Source organism: Anomaloglossus baeobatrachus, chromosome 3, assembly GCF_048569485.1.
Source record: "Anomaloglossus baeobatrachus isolate aAnoBae1 chromosome 3, aAnoBae1.hap1, whole genome shotgun sequence".
Taxonomy (NCBI): domain Eukaryota; kingdom Metazoa; phylum Chordata; class Amphibia; order Anura; family Aromobatidae; genus Anomaloglossus; species Anomaloglossus baeobatrachus.
In genome coordinates, this window is record NC_134355.1 from 150,871,888 (window position 1) to 150,894,274 (window position 22,387).

At 46.6% G+C, this 22,387-nt stretch overlaps 1 protein-coding gene across 2 annotated transcripts in view; it reads right to left on the bottom strand.

Moving 5' to 3' along the window:
- VIT (vitrin) overlaps positions 1–22,387 on the bottom strand; it is a 124,126-nt gene that overhangs the window by 66,263 nt on the left and 35,476 nt on the right. For both annotated transcript variants that reach the window (XM_075339527.1, XM_075339526.1), the window contains exons 8-10: positions 19,649–19,690; positions 19,502–19,558; positions 15,121–15,174 (exon numbers count right to left, since the gene is read on the bottom strand). In XM_075339527.1, coding sequence (XP_075195642.1) covers positions 15,121–15,174; positions 19,502–19,558; positions 19,649–19,690 — 153 coding nt within the window. The remainder of the gene's footprint in view (positions 1–15,120; positions 15,175–19,501; positions 19,559–19,648; positions 19,691–22,387) is intronic.

The following is a 22,387-nucleotide window of genomic DNA, read 5'->3' on the forward strand; positions in this document are numbered from 1 at the left end:
GGGACAGTAAGGCGCCTGCTGCCGTACCCCGTGTGGCCGATATTCGTTTGGTGTGGAGGGCATCTGGATCGGACCTCTTCCCTAGCATGTGCAGAGGGTTATTATACGTATTTCTGTGATTAGTGATTACCTTATAAACCGCGCCTCCGGACCATGGAGTAGGTGGGTAGTATTTACTCTCTCCTGCGCATGCTCTGGTTGGCGCGGTTGGTGGAAATTACGTGTGTTCATGCACTAATACGCATGAGCAGTGACATCACCATCATGTGGCCTCCTCCACCCAATAGAATGCATGTGTAATACATGACTCACGTTAATCAACGCACATCTGCGATGTAACTGTCATGATTCGCCTCCCTATTCACATGGCTAGGGGGCGGAGCCTTCTCTCAGGCCTCACTTCCGGCCCCTGGATGCCTTAAAAGCTGACACTTCCAGTGAACCAGCGCCGGCTATAAGCTTAGCTCTGCTTTGCCTGTGATTGCTGGTCCTGTGAGTGATATCCTGATCTGTCTGTTTCTGTGCCCCCGTGCCCTTGTCTGTGTTCCATCCCCTGGTCGTCCCTCCTGTCCTCTGTCCCCTCTCCTATTTCCCCACTCGGTGTAATACTTATATATGTTCTGAGGATTTCGATAGCGTAGGGCAATGACAATCAGAGACGAGTTCTTGGTACAAGATCTTTTATAATATGTAACCACGGTAGATACACAACGGAAAACACAGCGGTACAAATACACAAAATACCTTCCCGAAACGGAGCGAAGGGAATTCCCGGGGCCACGCACCGGACTCCCCCAGGGAGACCACCAGAGCGAACCCCTATACAGGGACTGTCCGGCAATCACCCCGGAAGGCCTAAATGCGCAGCAGCCGGGACACAAGGGGCAAGCGGTAAAAGTCCAGGAGTGTCCGTACGGGATGATTGTCCAGAGTGGTTACGAACCAGAGAGAACCGGGCAGAGTGCTGACCGAAGATGGCAGAAGGAATCCGGGCACAGCTTTGAGAAACCGGGTAAGGTCCAGAGTCGGTCGGTCGGTAGTCTTTAGGAGGATCCAAAGGTAATCAGGATTAGCAGCAGCAAAGCAGGAGCACACAGCAAGCAGTATACTCAGGCACTGGACTAGGCTTAGAGGCGGCCTTTTAAGCAGCTGGACAGGAAGTAGGGCAACAGAACAGTAAACTCCATGTTAACCGAGGGCAAGCTCATTCAAAAGAGAACTGGAAAACCTGGAAACCTGACATTACTCCCCCCCCCAGAGACGGCCTCAGGACGGATCAGGGCCTGGCTTGTCCGGGTACCGCCGATGAAACTGAGCAATCTTCCGAGGTGCCCGAATGTTACCCACCGGTTCCCAGGAATCGTCCTCGGGGGCGTACCCCTGCCAACGTACCAGATACTGAAGCCGACGACGATGGAGCCGGGAGTCAATAATGTCCTCAACCACGAACTGCTCCTCGCCGTCGACCATCACAGGCGGAGGAGGAGGCACAACACGACCATGAAACGGGTTTGAGGAGAGACACATGAAAGACCGGGTGTACCTTTAGATGGTGCGGTAACCGTAGCCGACAGGCCACAGGGCTCACGATCCCGGTGATCTTAAACGGACCAATGAATTTTTGTCCCAGCTTCTGCGAAGGAACACCCAATCTCAGGTTATTGGTGGATAACCATACAGAGTCCCCTACCTTGTACATGGGTGCCGGTTTCCGGTGAGTGTCTGCCGACCTCTTGTAACGCTCCTGGGCCGTAGCCACAGTGTCCTTTAAAACCTCCAGATTTTGTCGTAGTTCCGTCAATCTGTCCTCCACCGCTGGCACCGAAACCGCAACCGGTGACCTAGGCAAAACAGTCGGATGGTAACCCAGGTTAGCGAAAAAGGGCGTTACCTTAGTGGAGCTGCTCTGAGTGTTGTTATATGAGAACTCCGCCAACGGAAGCATCTTCAACCAATCGTCTTGGAGATGGCTGACATAACATCGAAGGTATTGTTCCAGGGTTTGATTCGTCCGTTCGGTCTGCCCATTTGTCTGAGGATGGTATGCAGAAGACAAACAGACATCAATCTGGAGTGCCGTACAAAACCCCTTCCAGAATCTAGACGTGAACTGCACGCCCCGGTCAGAGATGATCTCGTCTGGTACCCCATGCAATCGGAATACGTTCTGGATAACCAAATCCACTGTCTCTGCGGCTGAGGGAAGACCGGTACACGGAATGAAGTGAGCAGCTTTAGTCAATCGATCCACCACCACTAAAATGGTATTGTGCCCGCCTGAGACTGGCAACTCCACAATAAAATCCATGGAGATAGACCCCCAAGGGCGAGATAGCACGGGTAACGGTTGGAGGAGTCCCGTAGGAGCCACACGAGGGACCTTGCACCGGGCACAAACTACACATGAGTGGACATAGTCCTTCACATCCTTTAAACAGGTAGGCCACCAGAAAAAACGGCTCAGAAATTCCTGCGTCTTCAGTACCCCCCTATGACCAGCCAACACGGAGTCATGGACCAATTTGAGAACCCGAAGTCTTACGGCCTCCGGGACATAAATGCGTCGTTCTCTCAACCACACACCATTCCGAAGAACAAGCGTTACATCCTTCGGGGGGGCAGCAAGAAATACGTCACCATCATAGGCCAGCTTGATGTCCTTCCACAAGTCCTGGTCCTGGATTACTCCAACGAAATTGGCATCCGATAACACGGTCTGAGACGAGGTTCCAGGCACGGAGTCCACGGCGTGGATTCGGGACAAGGCATCGGCTTTCCCATTACGTGAACCTGGACGGTATGTAACGATAAAATTGAATTGGTTAAGAAATAGGCTCCAACGGGCTTGCCGTGGAGACAGGCACCTGGCAGACTTAAGAAATTCCAGATTACGATGATCTGTGAGTACTATCACTTGCTGCGCGGCTCCCTGTAAGTGGTGTCTCCATTCCTTGAAAGCAGAAATAATCGCCAATAATTCCTTGTCCGCAATGTCATAGTTCCTTTCTGCCGGGGACAACCGGCGGGAAAAGAAGGCACACGGATGCAAGAGACTCTTGTCCCCGGTCCTTTGAGAAAGAATGGCCCCTAATGCATAGTCGGAAGCGTCGACCTCAACGATAAAGGGAAGTGCGGGATTCGGATGTACTAATATTGGCGCTGAGGTAAAACATACCTTGAGACGATGGAATGCTTCCTGGGCCTGGGCGGACCACACAAACTTCTGTCCTTTCTTGGTTAACAGAGTGATGGGACGAACAATCTCTGAAAAGTTACGGATAAAGCGTCGGTAAAAGTTGGCAAAACCGACAAAGCGTTGTACCTCTTTGATGTTTCCCGGTTCCGGCCAGTCTAGAATGGCTTGTATCTTGCTAGATTCCATGTTCAGTCCCTGAGGAGAGATGACATAACCTAAGAACTGTATTTGTGAGCAGTGGAACTCGCATTTCTCCAGTTTAATGTACAGGTGGTTCTCCCTCAGACGGGTAAGTACGGTCTTAACGTGCTCCTGGTGTTCCTGTAGAGAATCAGAAAAGATTAGGATATCGTCCAGATAGATCACCATGAATTGGTCCATGATATCCCTAAAAATATCGTTAACCAGATGTTGAAATGCCGCGGGAGCGTTACAAAGTCCAAAAGGCATCACTAGGTACTCAAAATGTCCGTACCGACATCGGAACGCGGTCTTCCACTCGTCTCCGGGACGTATACGAAGCAGATTATATGCCCCACGGAGGTCTAATTTGGTGAATATTTTTGCCTGTTGGACCCTCTCCAATAGCTCAGGAATCAACGGTAACGGATACCGGTTCCGGATGGTTATCTTATTCAGTTCCCGGTAGTCAATACAGGGTCTCAGAGTCCCCTCCTTCTTTTTCACGAAAAAGATGGGTGCCCCTGCGGGTGAGGTAGACGGACGAATAAATCCCTTGGCTAGGCTTTCATCAATATACTCTTTTAGTGCTTCTAGCTCAGGTGCCGCCAACGGGTAGACATGACCAAACGGAATCTCCACCCCTGGGAGTAAGTCTATGGGGCAATCATACGGTCTATGCGGGGGAAGCCGATCAGCTTTTCTTTTGTCGCATATATCAGCGAAGTCACGGTAAACCGGGGGTAAAACAGGTACCTGTACAGTGCCCTCCGTATTTGATGTTACTGGAACCGGAACAGTTGGACAAATGGTCGGACCACTCTGCGGTGGGAAGGATATTTCTTTAGTCTCCCAATCGATGACGGGATTTGTAGACCGTAGCCACGGAATACCTAGAATAACCGGAAAATGAGGAGAAGAAATTATCATGAAAACAAGGGTCCCCTGCTGACCTGGCTTCATCACGCATTCGAGCGGTACTGTTTCCCGATCCACTGGTCCAGAGATTAACGGGGATCCGTCTACCGTCTCCATGGTAACCGGTGAGGATCTTTGCTGAGTCCGGATACCGTGTTTCCTGGCAAAGGAAGAGTCCATGAAATTTCCCCCTGCCCCAGAGTCTATCATTGCAGAGGTAGGAATTAGCTGTCCCTCCCAACGGATCTGAATGGGGAGTGAGCAATGGGTGTATTTCCCCTCTGAGTCCTTTGGTGAGGTGGACATTACCGTCAAGGGAAATACCGCATCCAAGTGTCCACTTGCCTCAGAGATATCGGACTCTGCGTCCGTGTTGTCACACTCGGCCATGGCTGCCAATACCTTATTTGGGCGATTTGGACGTTTCGGGCAGTCGATCAAGAAATGGTCCGATTGACCGCAATAGAAGCACAAACGCTCACGGAGCCGGTGTTCACGACGTTCGTTGGTCTCTCGTTTTTGCAGAGAGTCCACTTGCATAGGTACGTCCTCGGCCTCCCGTGGCGTCCTGAGAGCGGGTTCTCTGGAAGGAAACGCAATATTGTTTACACGGTTTACAGCTGCCCATTTTTCCAGTCTACGTTCCGTCAAACGGGTATCAATGCGCACAGTGTGCTGGAGAAACAGTTCAAAATCCCCTGGAGATTCGGAACGGGCTAACTCGTCCTTGATGGTACCGGACAAACCTTTTCTGAAAACAGACAATAAGGCATTGTTTCCCCAATCGGTGTCTACCACTAACCTCTTGAACTCAGTGGCGTATTCAACGACAGAACGCTTTCCCTGACGTAAGGAAAGGAGAGCCGCTTCAGCGGTAGCACGGCGATTCGGATCATCAAACATTTGCGCCATTGCGTTCAGAAAGTCATCCAGGTGATTCAAACGGATGTCCCGATTCTCTATCATGGGATTAGCCCAAGCCAGTGCTCGTGAGGTTAATAACATGATGATACATAACACCTTTGACCGATCAGAACGGTAATAATCAGAATGTACATCGAAAAACAGTATACATTGGTTAACAAATCCACGGAACTGACTACGATCACCATTGAAACGGAATGGGGGTAACCTAGGCATACCGGCAGCTGATACGGACGTAGTGGGGACGGCTTCCTGAGCCTCCACTCTGACTTGCAAATCCTGTATAGCCGGCCCCAGTACCTGGTGATCATGGCCCAGCTGTGCCTCCACATCTCTAAGTTTAGTTTGTACCGCCTCCATCTCCTGCTGCAGGGAGTTAATCATGGAGAAGAGCTGATCTACTCGTGTCTCAGTCATTGCCCCAGCGAAATCCTCTTATGGGCCTGAGTATAATGTAATACTTATATATGTTCTGAGGATTTCGATAGCGTAGGGCAATGACAATCAGAGACGAGTTCTTGGTACAAGATCTTTTATAATATGTAACCACGGTAGATACACAACGGAAAACACAGCAGTACAAATACACAAAATACCTTCCCGAAACGGAGCGAAGGGAATTCCCGGGGCCACGCACCGGACTCCCCCAGGGAGACCACCAGAGCGAACCCCTATACAGGGACTGTCCGGCAATCACCCCGGAAGGCCTAAATGCGCAGCAGCCGGGACACAAGGGGCAAGTGGTAAAAGTCCAGGAGTGTCCGTACGGGATGATTGTCCAGAGTGGTTACGAACCAGAGAGAACCGGGCAGAGTGCTGACCGAAGATGGCAGAAGGAATCCGGGCACAGCTTTGAGAAACCGGGTAAGGTCCAGAGTCGGTCGGTCGGTAGTCTTTAGGAGGATCCAAAGGTAATCAGGATTAGCAGCAGCAAAGCAGGAGCACACAGCAAGCAGTATACTCAGGCACTGGACTAGGCTTAGAGGCGGCCTTTTAAGCAGCTGGACAGGAAGTAGGGCAACAGAACAGTAAACTCCATGTTAACCGAGGGCAAGCTCATTCAAAAGAGAACTGGAAAACCTGGAAACCTGACACTCGGTTGCTTCCTCGGTACTGACCTTGGCCTGACCTTGACTCCGCTTTTGCTCGTCCCTCCGGTCCTGCTTCTGCCCGTACGGTGTTTGACCCAGCCTGTGTGACTATTCCTTGCATGCTCTGCAGCTCTGCTTCTCAGCTGTGCTGATTAGGCAGTGCATGAGAACGCTGTGCATTTCCTTCCTGGTTCTCATTGCTCTGTGTAGTGTCGTCTGCTGCAGAGCTCTGGCTCCCCCTGGTGGCAGCATTACAGTATAGCCGGCCTCAATAGGCTTTATCTCCCATAGGGAGAAAAAAAAAGCCATTTAATTCTTGGTAGTGGGATCCTACTTTGCAGGATAACAGACTGTAATGGATCTACTCAGTACTTTGTGCGAGCAAGTAGCCAACCTTACGCAGCTGGTGCAGGATTTGGCTGCAGAGCATCGCACCCTGGTAGCTTCACACAACATTCTGCAGAGTGAGGTCTCCGCTTCTGCGAGGGCCACCTCGGTGGCAGTTACCTCACAAACCGTAGGACAGCATAGTCCCACTGATGTCCAACTGACCTCCCCTGAACCCACGGTGATGCTCCCCGATAAATTCTTGGGGGAGAAAAACCTATTTCGGACATTTAGGGAGAGTTGCAGGCTTCTGTTCACTCTCCGGCCTCAGTCCTCGGGGAATGAGACCCAGCGGGTGGGGATCATCATGTCGTTACTTAGAGAGGGTCCCCAGACCTGGGCGTTTTCCCTACCCCCTTCGGCCCTGGAACGGCATTCGGTTGACCTCTTCTTTGACTCCCTCGGGGTGATATATGACGAGCCAGACCGTGTACGGGTGGCTGAGGACAGGATCATGTGTCTCACTCAAGGAATCCACACTGCTGAGCTATATTGTTCTGAGTTTTGGCAGTGGTCCACTGAGGTACGATGGAATGATTCTGCACTCAGGTGCCAATTCCGGAGAGGTCTTTCGGACTCCCTGAAAGACGCTTTGGCTCTGCACCCTCCTCCCAGCACCTTGGATGATGCGATGATGGAGGCAGTTCGTATGGACCGCAGATTAAGGGAAAGAAGGGGCACCATGCGTGAGATTCCGCCCCCTCTACCCAGGGCACCTTCTTTGCCGGCTATGGAACAGATGGAAGTTGGAGCCATCAGTCCAGATGAGAAGGAGAGGAGAAGACGCCGGGATCTCAAGCTGTGCTTCTATTGTGGACACCATGGACACTGGAGGAAAGACTGCTCGGCTTGCCCCTCCGCTAAACAGTCGTCGGGAAACTTCTAAGTCTGGGTAACGGTCGAGGAGGTTGCCCAGACTATCATGTACCTTTCCTCTCCTCCAATAAGATACTTCTGAATGTCGACCTCCGGGTCAAGGAGTCGGTCTGGTCTGCTACTGCCTTTGTTGACTGTGGGTCCGCTATGAACTTCATTGACTCTGAGTTGGTCCAAAGATTAGAGTTAGGGACAGTAAGGTTAGAAGGACCCATTCAACTCCTGGCAATTGATAAAACACCGCTGCCTCAAAACCTCATTCGGTTTGCTACAGAAAAATTTACTCTGGTGATCGGGTCTCTGCATTCTGAAACTATTTCTTGTTTTGTAATGACCAATCTCCCTGCTGGATTAGTGTTGGGGTATCCATGGTTAAGGTTACATAATCCCATTATTGATTGTGAGTGTCGTACCATAGTCAAATGGAGTCCTGCTTGTCATAAAAGGTGTTTACAATCTGTACCTGTGTTCTCCGTAAGTCCTGAGGGTCTTCCGGAATACCTGAGGGACTACGGAGACGTATTCTCGGAAACAGAGGCCGAGGTTTTGCCGCCTCATCACCCATATGACTGTGCCATTGATTTACTCCCCAATACCAAATTGCCCAAGGCCCGTTTATATCACCTCTCGGGTCCAGAAAGGGCTGCTATGAAATCATACATATCTGATAGTATACGTATAGGTCATATCCGTCCTTCTTCTTCCCCTGTGGCTGCTGGGTTCTTTTTTGTAAAGAAGAAGGACGGAGGATTAAGGCCATGTCTCGATTTCCGAGAATTAAACAAAATTACTGTGAAAAACACGTATCCGCTTCCACTCATCCCTGATCTCTACAACCAACTCTCTGAAGCCCGGTGGTTTACCAAACTAGATCTCAGGGGGGCCTATAATCTTATCCGTATTAGAGAAGGGGATGAGTGGAAAACGGCCTTTCTGACGTCAGAGGGGTTATTCGAGAATTTGGTGATGCCTTTTGGTCTAACAAATGCCCCTGCGGTGTTTCAAAATTTCATCAACGATATCTTCTCTGATTTTCTTGGTCGTTTTGTGGTCATCTATCTCGATGACATTTTGATTTATTCTGCCGATAGAGATACGCATATTATGCATGTTCGCTCAGTATTACAGAGATTACGTGATAACCATCTGTTTGCCAAGCTTGAAAAATGTGTTTTCTCTGTTCAGGAAATAGCCTTTCTTGGGTTACTCCTTTCTCGTGATGGGTTTAAAATGGACCCAGGAAAGGTGCAGGCTATCATGGATTGGGTGCAACCCAGGGATATCAAGGCGCTACAACGCTTTTTGGGTTTCGCTAATTATTATCGGAGGTTCATTAAGGGGTTTTCTCAAATTGCCAAGCCATTGACTGACCTTACACAGAAAGGGGCGGATCTGCAGAACTGGTCGCAAACGGCTGTCCAGGCCTTTCTTGAGTTAAAGGACCGGTTCATGTCAGCCCCAGTCCTGGTACAGCCTGACCTCGAGGCACCGTTTGTTGTTGAGGTGGATGCCTCAGAGGTGGGGGTGGGAGCTGTTCTCTCTCAGGGCCCTGCTACTCTGACTAATCTGCGACCATGTGCGTTCTTCTCCAAGAAATTCACTCCAGCTGAGAGGAACAATGATGTGGGTAACCGTGAATTATTGGCGGTAAAGTTGGCATTCGAAGAATGGAGGCATTTTTTGGAGGGTGCTGTTCACCATATTACTGTCATCACCGATCATAAAAACCTCGCGTATATCGAGTCCGCCAAGAGATTGACGCCTCGACAAGCGAGGTGGGCTCTTTTCTTTTCTAGATTCCATTTTCGTATTACTTTTCGGCCGGGGTCTAAAAACGTCAGGGCAGATGCACTGTCTCGTAGTTTGGACCCGGTGTCACCTTCTGAGCCTCCTTCCTCCATTCTTCCACGAGGGGTGGTGGTCGCTGCCTTGTCGTCCGAGTTAGAGGCTGAGGTCAGGGAGGCGCAGTCCTCAGCGCCATCTTCTGCTCCAGACACTAAACTGTTTGTCCCTTTGCACCTCCGGTTACGAGTACTTCAAGAGTTCCATGAGTCCGTACTTAGTGGCCATCCTGGAGTTACAGCCACTCGCAGGGCTGTTGCTCGACTGTTTTGGTGGCCGTCTCTTCACTCAGATGTTGCTCCGTTTGTGTCTGACTGTGCTACATGTGCCCGTGCTAAGGTATGTCGTAACCGGCCGGCCGGGGAACTGGTTCCATTACCTGTTCCTGAAAGACCATGGACCCACTTGTCCATGGATTTCATTACGCACCTCCCTGTCTCAAATGGTATGACTGTGATCTGGGTGAGGGTGGATCGTTTTAGTAAACAGGCACATTTTGTTCCCCTCTCCGGTCTACCTTCTGCTGCAGCCCTTGCCAACCACTTTATTGACCAGGTGGTTCGGTTACATGGGTTGCCCCTGAATATTGTGTCTGACAGGGGGGTACAATTCATTTCTCGGTTTTGGAGGGCCTTGTGCAGGCGGTTGGGAATTGAGTTGTCCTTCTCGTCCGCCTATCATCCCGAGTCCAATGGGTAGACGGAAAGGACGAATCAGACCCTTGAGCAAATCCTGCGGTGCTTGGTTTCTGCTCAGCAGGAGGATTGGTGTAAGTTTTTGCCCCTTGCGGAGTTTGCATTCAATAGCAGAGTCCATCAGTCTACGGCAGGGGTGGGGAACCTCCGGCCCGCGGGCCGTATAAGGCCCATGACGACTTTTTATGCGGCCCCCGGGCACATTCCCGGGGACCATTGTGCTTTAGTGGCAGCCGCGCTTTTCCCGGCTGCCGGCCCTTTAAATCCCACTGCCTTATGCCCTGTGGGTAGATGCTAGAATGTACGGGCTCTCTCCAGATCCTGACTTCCAGGACCTGACTGCAGCCCATACATTCTAGGTTTATCCCCGGCCTGTGTGCTCTGGTGGGCGGATAAGCAGCACGCTGCGATAAAGTCACACAGAAGAGCTGCAGCAGGTTTACCAGCCTCCCGGACCTGCTGTGTGTGTGTGTGTGTGTGTGTGACTCTCCCTCCCCCTCACTGCGAGTACTCAACCCATCGCTGCCCCCCCCCCGCTCAGTGCTGTGTACCCCCTCGTACTGTGTGTACCCCCCAATGCTGTATGTACCCCTCAATGCTGTGTGTACCCCCTCGTGCTGTGTACCCCCTCGTGCTGTATGTACCCCCCAATGCTTTGTGTACCCCCTAGTGCAGTGTGTACCCCCTAGTGCAGTGTGTACCCCCTAGTACAGTGAGTACCCCTTAATGCTGTGTGTACCCCTTAATGCTGTGTGTACCCCCTCATGCTGTGTGTACCCCCTCATGCTGTGTGTACCCCCTCATGCTGTGTACCTCCTAGTACAGTGTGTACCCCCCAGTGCTGTATGTAACCCCCAATGCTGTGTGTACCCCCTCGTGCTGTGTACCCCCTCGTGCTGTATGTACCCCCCCAATGCTGTGTGTACCCCCTCGTGCTGTATGTACCCCCTAGTGCAGTGAGTACCCCCTAGTGCAGTGTGTACCCCCTAGTGCAGTGTGTACCCCCTAGTGCAGTGAGTACCCCCTAGTACAGTGAGTACCCCCTAATGCTGTGTACCCCTTAATGCTGTGTGTACCCCCTCGTGCTGTGTACCCCCTCGTGCTGTGTGTACCCCCTCGTGCTGTGTGTACCCCCTCGTGCTGTGTGTACCCCCTCGTGTTGTGTGTACCCCCTCATGCTGTGTACCTCCTAGTACAGTGTGTACCCCCCAGTGCTGTGTGTACCCCCAGGTGCTGTGTGTACCCCCTAGTGCTGTGTGTACCCCCTAATGCTGTGTACACCCCAGTGCTGTGTACCCCCTCAGCGCAGTGTAACCCCTCACTGCTGTCCGTGACCCCCCTAGTGCTGTCTGTACCCCCTGGGTGATGTCTATGCCCCCCCACCAGTGCTGTCCGCACCACCTAATGCTGTCCATGCTGCCACCAGTGCTGTCCATGCCACGGTGAGTGCTGCCTGTGCCCCCCTTATGCTGTCCATGCTCCCCAGTGCTGTGTGCCACCCCTCAGTGCTCTTAACTCGCTACTGCTGTCTGTACCCTCCCACTGCTTTCTATGCTCCCCAGTCCATGCTCTCCTGTTGATGTCTATGTTCCCCCAGACCTGTCTGTCTCCCTAGTGCTGCCACCCAGTGCAGTGCGTGCTGCCACCCAGTGCAGTGCGTGCTGCCACCCAGTGCAGTGCGTGCTGCCACCCAGTGCTGTGCGTGTCCCCAGTCATGTCTGTGCCACCGCCAGGGCTGTCCATGCCCCCTACTGATGTATATGCCCCAGCCCCTCCTGTGATGTATATGCCCCAGCCCCTCCTGTGATGTATATGCCCCAGCCCCTCCTGTGATGTATATGCCCCAGCCCCTCCTGTGATGTATATGCCACAGCCCCTCCTGTGATGTATATGCCCCAGCCCCTCCTGTGATGTATATGCCCCAGCCCCTCCTGTGATGTGTACTCCCAGTGTCTCCTGTAATTTATGCGCCCTGGCCCTTCTTGTGATGTGTATGCCCCCAGCATCTCCAGACAGAGACAAACCTGGAAAAGCAGCTGTGAGAAACAAGATGATCAATATCACCGAACATCACAATCGCACCAAAGAGAAGCAGCTTCGGCCACCACAATAGGGGTGAGTTAATTAATCGTTTGACCAAATATAGCAGGGTTATTTTTCAGGTTGATAATGTTGTGCGGCCCCCAAAGGTTAGTAGGAAATTCCAAATGGCCCCCGGCAGTAAAAAGGTTCCCCACCCCTGGTCTACGGGAACATCTCCCTTCTTCTGTAATTACGGGTTTCACCCTCACTTCGGGATCTTCTCTAGAGTGGATTTGGGGTGTCCAGGGCCCGACTCCATCGTTCAGCATCTGGGGGAGGTGTGGAAGGAGGTACGGCGGTGCATCGTGACGGCTCAACAGTCCCAGAAACGCCAAGCGGACAAACGCCGTTCTCTGGGACACCCCTTTCAGGTGGGGGACAAAGTGTGGCTGTCCACTCGGAATATCAGGCTCAGGGTTCCGTCTGCTAAGTTGGGTCGTAAGTTTATAGGGCCCTATGAGATCATCGAAGTGATCAACCCGGTGGCCTTTCGGTTGCAACTGCCCCAGACCTTGCGTATTCCCATTGTATTTCATACCTCCTTGCTTAAGCCATTTGTCCCTTCGGTGGTTGATTCTCAGACCCCTCCGGCTCCGATACTGGTGGACGGTGAGGAGGAGTACGAAGTTCAGCGTATTATCGACTCTCGTTGGGTTCGTAGTTCTCTCCAGTATCTCATTCATTGGAAGGGTTATGGTCCGGAGGACCGGTCCTGGGTGCCGGCTCGCTCCGTGCGGGCCGATCGGTTAATTGCGGCTTTCCACCGGAAGTATCCTGGGAAGCCTGGGGGTCCGGTGGAACCCCCTTGAGGAGGGGGTACTGTCATGATTCGCCTCCCTATTCACATGGCTAGGGGGCGGAGCCTTCTCTCAGGCCTCACTTCCGGCCCCTGGATGCCTTAAAAGCTGACACTTCCAGTGAACCAGCACCGGCTATAAGCTTAGCTCTGCTTTGCCTGTGATTGCTGGTCCTGTGAGTGATATCCTGATCTGTCTGTTCCTGTGCCCCCGTGCCCTTGTCTGTGTTCCATCCCCTGGTCGTCCCTCCTGTCCTCTGTCCCCTCTCCTATTTCCCCACTCAGTTGCTTCCTCGGTACTGACCTTGGCCTGACTTTGACTCCGCTTTTGCTCGTCCCTCCGGTCCTGCTTCTGCCCGTACGGTGTTTGACCCAGCCTGTGTGACTATTCCTTGCATGCTCTGCAGCTCTGCTTCTCAGCTGTGCTGATTAGGCAGTGGATGAGAACGCTGTGCATTTCCTTCCTGGTTCTCATTGCTCTGTGTAGTGTCGTCTGCTGCAGAGCTCTGGCTCCCCCTGGTGGCAGCATTACAGTAACACATCGGATTGCTTGGAGGACGTCACATGGCACTGTGTAGCACCGTATTTAGGACAGGGAGGGAACGCCCAGAAACCACGCCCCCTTGAAGAAGCGAGTTGCGAAACACGTGTCGGGGAGCTGTCCGGGTGGTCCACCTCTACTATGGGTAAATAACACATCGATTGAATTTTAATTGTTTAACTGTTTAATGATCATGTGCATATGAGTGTTACTGTGTATTGATAAAATTAGTGACCTGGCATCTGGCTGTGTGTGCTGTGCATCTACCACTTTGGAAACAAGTGGTAGATGCACAGCACATCTAGGGATCCCATTCCCTATTACACCTGGGATTAAGAGATGGTGTGTGCATGACACATAAGCCATTTTTCAGGGAACAATACGAGTAGCAGGCAATCAGAAAAATTATACTATTCCTGCTGATCTACTCAAGCTGTGGATACTTTAATGCCGCTGATATGATTAATTAGATGAATCTATAAATAATATTTGGAGATTTTCTCTGCGGTATTTCTGTACCACCGCTACTGTTTGATCTGGGAAACTTTTGGAACTTTATATATATAAACCCGACACTGATGACAATTAGTGTCGGAATAATCCCCTTGCTAATGAAGATATAGACCTCTCTTCACCATAGGGATTAGGTAGAGGATTTAAGTAATGCCATTCCTCTTACCACGACTATCCCTTGTGCTTACCTGTGTGCACTGATATTTTGAGCAGTTTTACTAATGGACCCCATGGACTAGCCTTGTTTTTTGACTGGGATTAACCTACTATAATACTGAGCACAATATTTTAATAATAAAAAAATGTTTCTGAAAAGAATATAATAAATATTTTGTATATATTATTGATGAATAAAATAAAAATATGCATAATGTGATACTGACTCAAGTCTGTCGTATTTTGAAGCTGTTGTTGGAGTCCTAAGGTATCCAAAAAGATGGGTTTATTGAACTTCTGTATTGTACAGATATTTACCAATGTACAGTATATGCTGCCATAGGATTCAAACTCGAAAAAAAAACTTTTTGCAGCCAATCACTGGCCTTAGGTGGAGGGCGTAAGATCACTGAGACAAGTGATTGGCTACAGTAGCCATGTAAATAGACAATGCATGATCACTTCAAGGATGTAAACAGAGACCTGCAGGGTCTCTAAAGCAGTGGCATAGGGAATTCATACGGCAAGTACCGTAATAGCTCTTTTGGTATCTTCTGCCCTTTCTTTCCCCGAGCCTAATTTTTGTCAATCCTGGAAAAAATCCTTTAAATACAGTACAATAATACAACATTTGATAAAATATTTTTCCTCTTCGATCGTTACCATTAGATAAATTTTGTAGAATATTTTTATTCTTCTAAAGTCAAAGTAGTATATAAAACTAATGTAATGTAAGAGTAGTGAACCATACTGTATGCTAGAAGAATGTTTTTCTTTATTATTTCTAACTTTATTCTTCTTTGTATTTGATGATTTCATATTTTACAACATATTACTGTTCTGTGGTGGAAACATGTGGCAGATTATTTTCGGGGTTATTATGTATTAGTTCAAATGTTTAAAAAAAAACAATGCAAACTTACTAGGATTTGCTTGGATTCCCTTTTCAGCTAAAATCTGCTGAATTCTGCTGGCACCTATTTAACATGAATTACACACATACATCTGTCAAAAATGTGCATGCCCCAAGTTTTGTATACATTAGCAGCTATGAAAGCAACAATAGCGCCACCTGATGGGAAAGAACACTAAATAAATTATAGATAAATGAAAAACTGCATAGTTCAAAGGGGTCGCTCCTGGACCCCAGCATCCTGCTCTTCCAGGAGTGATGAGCTACTGAAGATTGACAGTTCAGACCAGCGGTATCGTTGTGCCACTGGTCCAAACTGTGCTCTCCTTCAGGCTGCTAACAATGGCAGCTATTACTTTGCAGCATGGAAGAAGCAGAGGGTCTAGGAGCTGGGTTGATCAAGCAATTGGTCCAGCTTCAAAACAGTAGGAGCATGGTATAATTCTCACATCCTGTTTCCGCCATACTCTCCTTCCTAACTAATCAGCCACGGTGCCTGGTAACTTTGGCAATGAGCTGTACACAACAAAATAAAAAAATCCCTTTGTTATTGAGAATGGAGAGGATTTTTAATAAAAGGTAAATAGCAAAATTACTCTCTTTGACAAGTACTTTGCAATTTTACCCATTTTTGAACTTTAGAAAACAACTTGAAGACTAAGATCAAAAGTGTTTGTATTGCTGTGACACTTTTATGCAGCCATAATGGAGAAAGATATTAAAGACTTACTTTATGAAATCTCATTTAATAATAATAATAATAATAATAATAATAATAATTATAATAATAATAATATACAGTGGGGAAAAAAGTATTTAGTCAGCCACCAATTGTGCAAGTTCTCACTTAAAAAGATGAGGGAGGCCTGTAATTGACATCATAGGTAGACCACAACTATGAGAGACAAATTGAGAAAATAAATCTAGAAAGTCACCTTGTCTATTTTGGCAAGACTTTATTTTGCACATTATGGTGGAAGATACAGTCATATGAAAAAGTTTGGGCAACTCTATTAATATTAACCTTTTTTCTTTATAACAATTTGGGTTTTTGCAACAGCTATTTCAGTTTCATATATCTAATTACTGATGGACTGAGTAATATTTCTGGATTGAAATGAGGTTTATTGTACTAACAGAAAATGTGCAATCCGCATTTAAACAAAATTTGACCGGTGCAAAAGTATGGGCATCTCAACATAAAAGTGACATTAATATTTTGTAGATCCTCCTTTTGCAAAAATAACAGCCTCTAGTCGCTTCCTGTAGCTTTTAATGAGTTCCTTTATCCTGGATGAAGGTATACTTGACCATTCCTGTTTACAAAACAATTCCAGTTCAGTTAAGTTTGATGGTCGCCGAGCATGGACAGCACGCTTCAATTCATCCCACAGATTTTCAATGATATTCGGGTCTGGGGACTGGGATGGCCATTCCAGAACATTGTAATTGTTCCTCTGCATGAATGCCTGAGTAGATTTGGAGCAGTGTTTTGGATCATTGTCTTGCTGAAATATCCATCCCCTGCGTAACTTCAACTTCGTCACTGATTCTTGCACATTATTGTCAAGAATCTGCTGATACTGAGTTGAATCCATGTGACCCTCAACTTTAACAAGATTCCCGGTGCCGGCATTGGCCACACAGCCCTAAAGCATGATGGAACCTCCACCAAATTTTACTGTGGGTAGCGAGTGCTTTTTTTGGAATGCCGTGTTTTTTTGCCTTCATGCATAACGCCTTTTTGTATGGCCAAACAACTCAATCTTTGTTTCATCAGTCCACAGGACCTTCTTCCAAAATGTAACTGGCTTGTCCAAATGTGCTTTTGCATACCTCAGGCGACTCTGTTTGTGGCGTGCTTGCAGAAACAGCTTCTTTTGCATCACTCTCCCATACAACTTCTCCTTGTGCAACGTGCGCTGTATTGTTGACCGATGCACATTGACAGTATCTGCAGCAACATGATGCTGCAGGTCTTTGGAAGTGGTCTGTGGATTGTCCTTGACTGTTCTCACCATTCTTCTTCTCTGCCTTTCTGATATTTTTCTTGGCCCGCCACTTCTGGGCTTAACAAGAACTGTACCTGTGTGATCTTCCATTTCCTTACTATGTTCCTCACAGTGGAAACTGACAGTTTAAATCTCTGAGACAACTTTTTGTATCCTTCTCCTGAACAACTATGTTGAATAATCTTTGTTTTCAGATCATTTGAGAGTTGTTTTGAGGAGCCCATGATGCCACTCTTCATAGGAGATTCAAATAGGAGAACAACTTGCAAGTGGCCACCTTAAATACCTTTTCTCATGATTGGATACACCTGCCTATGAAGTTCAAAGCTCAATGAGGTTACAAAACCAATTTAGTGCTTCAGTAAGTCAGTAAAAAGTAGTTAGGAGTGTTCAAATCAAGAAATTGATAAGGGTGCCCATACTTTTGCACCGGTCAAATTTTGTTTAAATGCGGATTGCACATTTTCTGTTAGTAAAATAAACCTCATTTCAATCCAAAAATATTACTGAGTCCATCAGTTATTAGATATATGAAATTGAAATAGCTGTAGCAAAAACCCAAATTGTTATAAAGAAAAAAGGTTAACATTAATAGAGGTGCCCAAACTTTTTCATATGACTGTAAGTATTTAGTCATCTAAAAACATTCAAGATTTCTGGCTCTCACAGACCTGTAACTTGTTATTTAACTCTGTCCTCCACTCATTATCTGTAGTAATGGCACCTGTTTGAACTTGTTATCAGTATAAAAGACACCTGTCCACAACCTCAAACAGTCACACTCCAAACTCCACTATGGTGAAGACCAAAGAGCTGTCAAAGGACACAAAATTGTAGCCCTGCATCAGGCTGGGAAGACTGAATCTGCAATCGGCAAGTAGCTTGGTGTGATGAAATCAACTGTGGGAACAATAATAGGAAAATGCAAGACATACAAGACCACTGATAATTTCCCTCAGTCTGGGGCTCCATGCAAGATCTCACCCCATGGGGTCAAAATGATCACAAGAACGGTGAGCAAAAATCCAAGAACCACATGGGGGACCTAGTGAATGACCTACATAGAGCTGGGACCACAGTAACAAAGGCTACTATCAGTAACATACTACGCCACCAGGAACTCAGATGTTGCAGTGCCAGACGTGTTCCCCTGCTTAAGCCAGTACATGTCCGGGCACGTCTGAAGTTTGCTAGAGAGCATTTCGATTATTCAGAAGAGTGTTGGGAGAATGTCATATGGTTTCATGAAACCAAAATAGAACTGTTTGGTAGAAACACAACTTGTCGTGTTTGGAGGAGATAGAATGCTGAGTTGCATCCAAAGAACACCATACCTACTGTGAAGCATGGGGGTGGCAACATCATGCTTTGGGGCTATTTCTCTGCAAAGGGACCAGGATGACTGATCCGTACACATGAAAAAATGAATGTGGCCATGTATTGTGAGATATTGAGTGCAAACCTCCTTCCATCAGCAAGGGCATTGAAGATGAAATGTGTATGGGTCTTTCAGCATGATAATGATCCCAAGCACACCACCAGGGCAACAAAGGAGTGGCTTCATAAGAAGCATATGAAGGTCCTGGAGTGACCTAGCCTGTCTCCAGATCTTAACCCCATAGAAAACCTTTGGAGGGAGTTGAAAGTTTGTGTTGCCCAGAGACAGGCCCAAAACATCACTGCTCTAGAGGAGATCTGCATGGAGTAATGGGCCAACACACCACCAACAGTGTGTGCCAACCTTATGAAGACTTTCAAAAAATGTTTGACCTCTGTCATTGCCAACAAAGGATATATAACATATATAATTGTGGTCTACCTATGATGTCAATTACAGGTCTCTCTCCTCTTTTTAAGTAAGAGAACTTGCACAATTGGTGGTTGACTAAATACTTTTTTTCCCCACTGTAAGCTCACAATTCCACAAAGAAATTTTCTAAAGTCAGTTATATCTCCAGTCACCAGAAATGCTTCTTTGCACAAGATGACAAGGACCAACTTATTGTTTATTTGCTATGTTTGTTTAATCAGCAGGACTTATCATTCCTGGACTATGCCAGTCAGGCATGCCCCATCCTCCGATTGACATCTCACTGTCAATGTGCAATCTCTATTAAGAACCTGGTGTGGGAGGGACAACTCATTCAGCTCTGCTACATGGCTAAATCTAAACATTCTGATTGTGTCAGAATGGCTGCATCCAGTAATCTAAGTGATACATCGTTGGATTCAGGATATCTTTGGCTACATCATGCAGCTCTCAGATGAGGTAGCAAAATCTGGTGACAGATTCCCTTTAAGCACCCTACTGTTTGCAGGGTTTTACAGGCAAGCCATGTCACTGCGGTTGGGCCTAGATTGTCATAAGACATGTCATACCTGGATTACTCCTTTGGATTTGTCGGCCATTTGAATATGTCGTTGGTGACCTGACAACTTTAAGAAAATATGACTTGATTAGTTTTGAAGGACTGGTAAGCGTTACTCTAACACATTTGTTTCTATGTTGTACAATGTCTGCCATACCTTGATTTGGTGCTCTGCCTGGCACAGCTGGCACCGCTTGCCCTGAAATGAAGATCAAATATTAATTTAAAGGTATTTAAACATTGATAACAAGTAAACGAGACTAAGCTGTAATACCAGGCACAGACATCGCTACGGACAGATGACATATTGCCTAGTTTTTGCACTTTGCCTTATCAAAGACCATTTGTGGTGAGAATGTCTCTAAATATATCTGATGGATATTTACGACCGAATAAAAAAAGTTTCAGGGAGCAACTTTTGTATTTTGACTCTAAACAAAATCTGTTACCAACGGGTTCATGCCCGGGCTATTATTAACCCCTTCTGACCAGCCACATTTTTGGGTTTTATTGTACACCTGCTTTTAACTGCTCTATAAAATGTTCTCGTTTAGTTATGTAAATAATTTTTGTCCCTTTTTTCATGATATGTGGGCTTAATTTTAATGCAATTTTTATATTCTTTATCGATTGGAAAATATGAAGAAAAATATGTAATATGTATCTAGTTCTCACTTTTTTTTTACAATGGCAAAGGACCCCAAAAAACATTTAATAAACATTTTAAAATGCATTCCTTTTTCCGTAGAAATTATTTTTATATATTAGTCTTTTTTTTTTTGATTGGGTGGGACTAGAAACAGTGATTTGGACTGGCATTATTTTTTTTATTCTTATTTTATTTTTGCTCTTTTTTTATTTTATTTTAGCCTTTTTTTATTAATTTATTGTTCATTTATTTTACACACTGCATCTGTCCTTCCCCCACAGCTGCATTATCTCTTGCTAGCTGCACTGACTGCAGTGACGTTTTAGAACGTCAGTGCAGGAATAAGTGTGGATTGTCTGGACATTTATAGACTATCTGAGTTCATGATTCGTTAAAGGTCTACCAGAAAATAATTATTAAAAAGTCCATTAATGTGCATTAAAATGAGAAAACATTTTTAAAATGTTGTATGACTACACCGTGTGCAGAATTATTAGGCAAGTTGTATTTTAGAGGATTTTTTTTTATTATTAATCAACAACTATGTTCTGAATCAACTCAAAAGACTCATAAATATCAAAGCTTAATATTTTTGGAAGTTGGAGTAGTTTTTTTTTAGATTTTAGATGGCTATCTTAGGAGGATATCTGTTTGTGCAGGTAACTATTACTGTGCAGAATTATTAGGCAACGTAATAAAAACCAAATATATTCCCATTTCACTTGTTTATTTTCACCAGGTAAACCAATATAACTGCACAAAATTTAGAAATAAACTTTCTGACATGCAAAAAGAAAACCCCAAAAATTAGCGACCAATATAGCCACCTTTCTTTATGATGACACTCAACAGCCTACCATCCATAGATTATGTCAGTTGCTTGATCTGTTTACGATCAACATTGCGTGCAGCAGACACCACAGCCTCCCAAACACTGTTCCGAGAGGTGTACTGTTTTCCCTCCCTTTAAATCTCACATTTTATGAGGGACCACAGGTTCTCTATGGGGTTCAGATCAGGTGAACAAGGGGGCCAAATCATTATTTTTTCATCTTTTAGACCTTTACTGGCCAGCCACGCTGTGGAGTAGTTGGATGCATGTGATAGAGCATTGTCCTGCATGAAAATAATGTTTTTCTTGAACGATACTGATTTCTTTGTGTACCACTGCTTGAAGAAGTTGTCTTCCAGAAACTGGCAGTAGGTCTGGGAGTTTAGCTTCACTCCATCCTCAACCTGAAAAGGTCCCACAAGTTCATCTTTGATGATACCAGCCCATACCAGTACCCCACCTCCACCTTGCTGCCGTCTGAGTCGGAGTGGAGCTCTCTGCCCTTTACTGATCAGCCTCTGGCCCATCCATCAGGCCCATCAAGAGTCACTCTCATTTCATCAGTCCATAAAACCTTTGAAAAATCAGTCTTAAGATATTTCTTCACCCAGTCTTGACGTTTTATCTTATGTTTCTTGTTCAAAGGTGGTGGTTTTTCAGCCTTCCTTACCTTGGCCATGTCCCTGAGTATGGCACACCTTGTGCTTTTTGATAATCCAGTCACATTGCAGCTCTGAAATACAGTCATATGAGAAAGTTTGGGCACCCCTATTAATGTTAACCTTTTTTCTTTATAACAATATGGGTTTTTGCAACAGCTATTTCAGTTTCATATATCTAATAACTGATGGACTGAGTAATATTTCTTGATTGAAATGAGGTTTATTGCACTAACAGAAAATGTGCAATCCGCATTTAAACAAAATTTGACCTGTGCAAAAGTATGGGCACCCTTATCAATTTCTTGATTTGAACACTCCTAACTACTTTTTACTGACTTACTAAAGCACTAAATTGGTTTTGTAACCTCATTGAGCTTTGAACTTCATAGGCAGGTGTATCCAATCATGAGAAAATGTATTTAAGGTGGCCACTTGCAAGTTGTTCTCCTATTTGAATCTCCTATGAAGAGTGGCATCATGGGCTCCTCAAAACAACTCTCAAATGATCTAAAAACAAAGATTATTCAACATAGTTGTTCAGGGGAAGGATACAAAAAAAGTCTCAATAAACCTCATTTCAATCCAGAAATATTGCTCAGTCCATCAGTTATTAGATATATGAAACTGAAATAGCTGTTGCAAAAACCCAAATTGTGATAAAGAAAAAAGTTAGTATTAATAGTGGTGCCCAAACGTTCTCATATGACTGTATGGCCAAAATGGCATCTTGGCAGCTTCACGCTTGATTTTCCT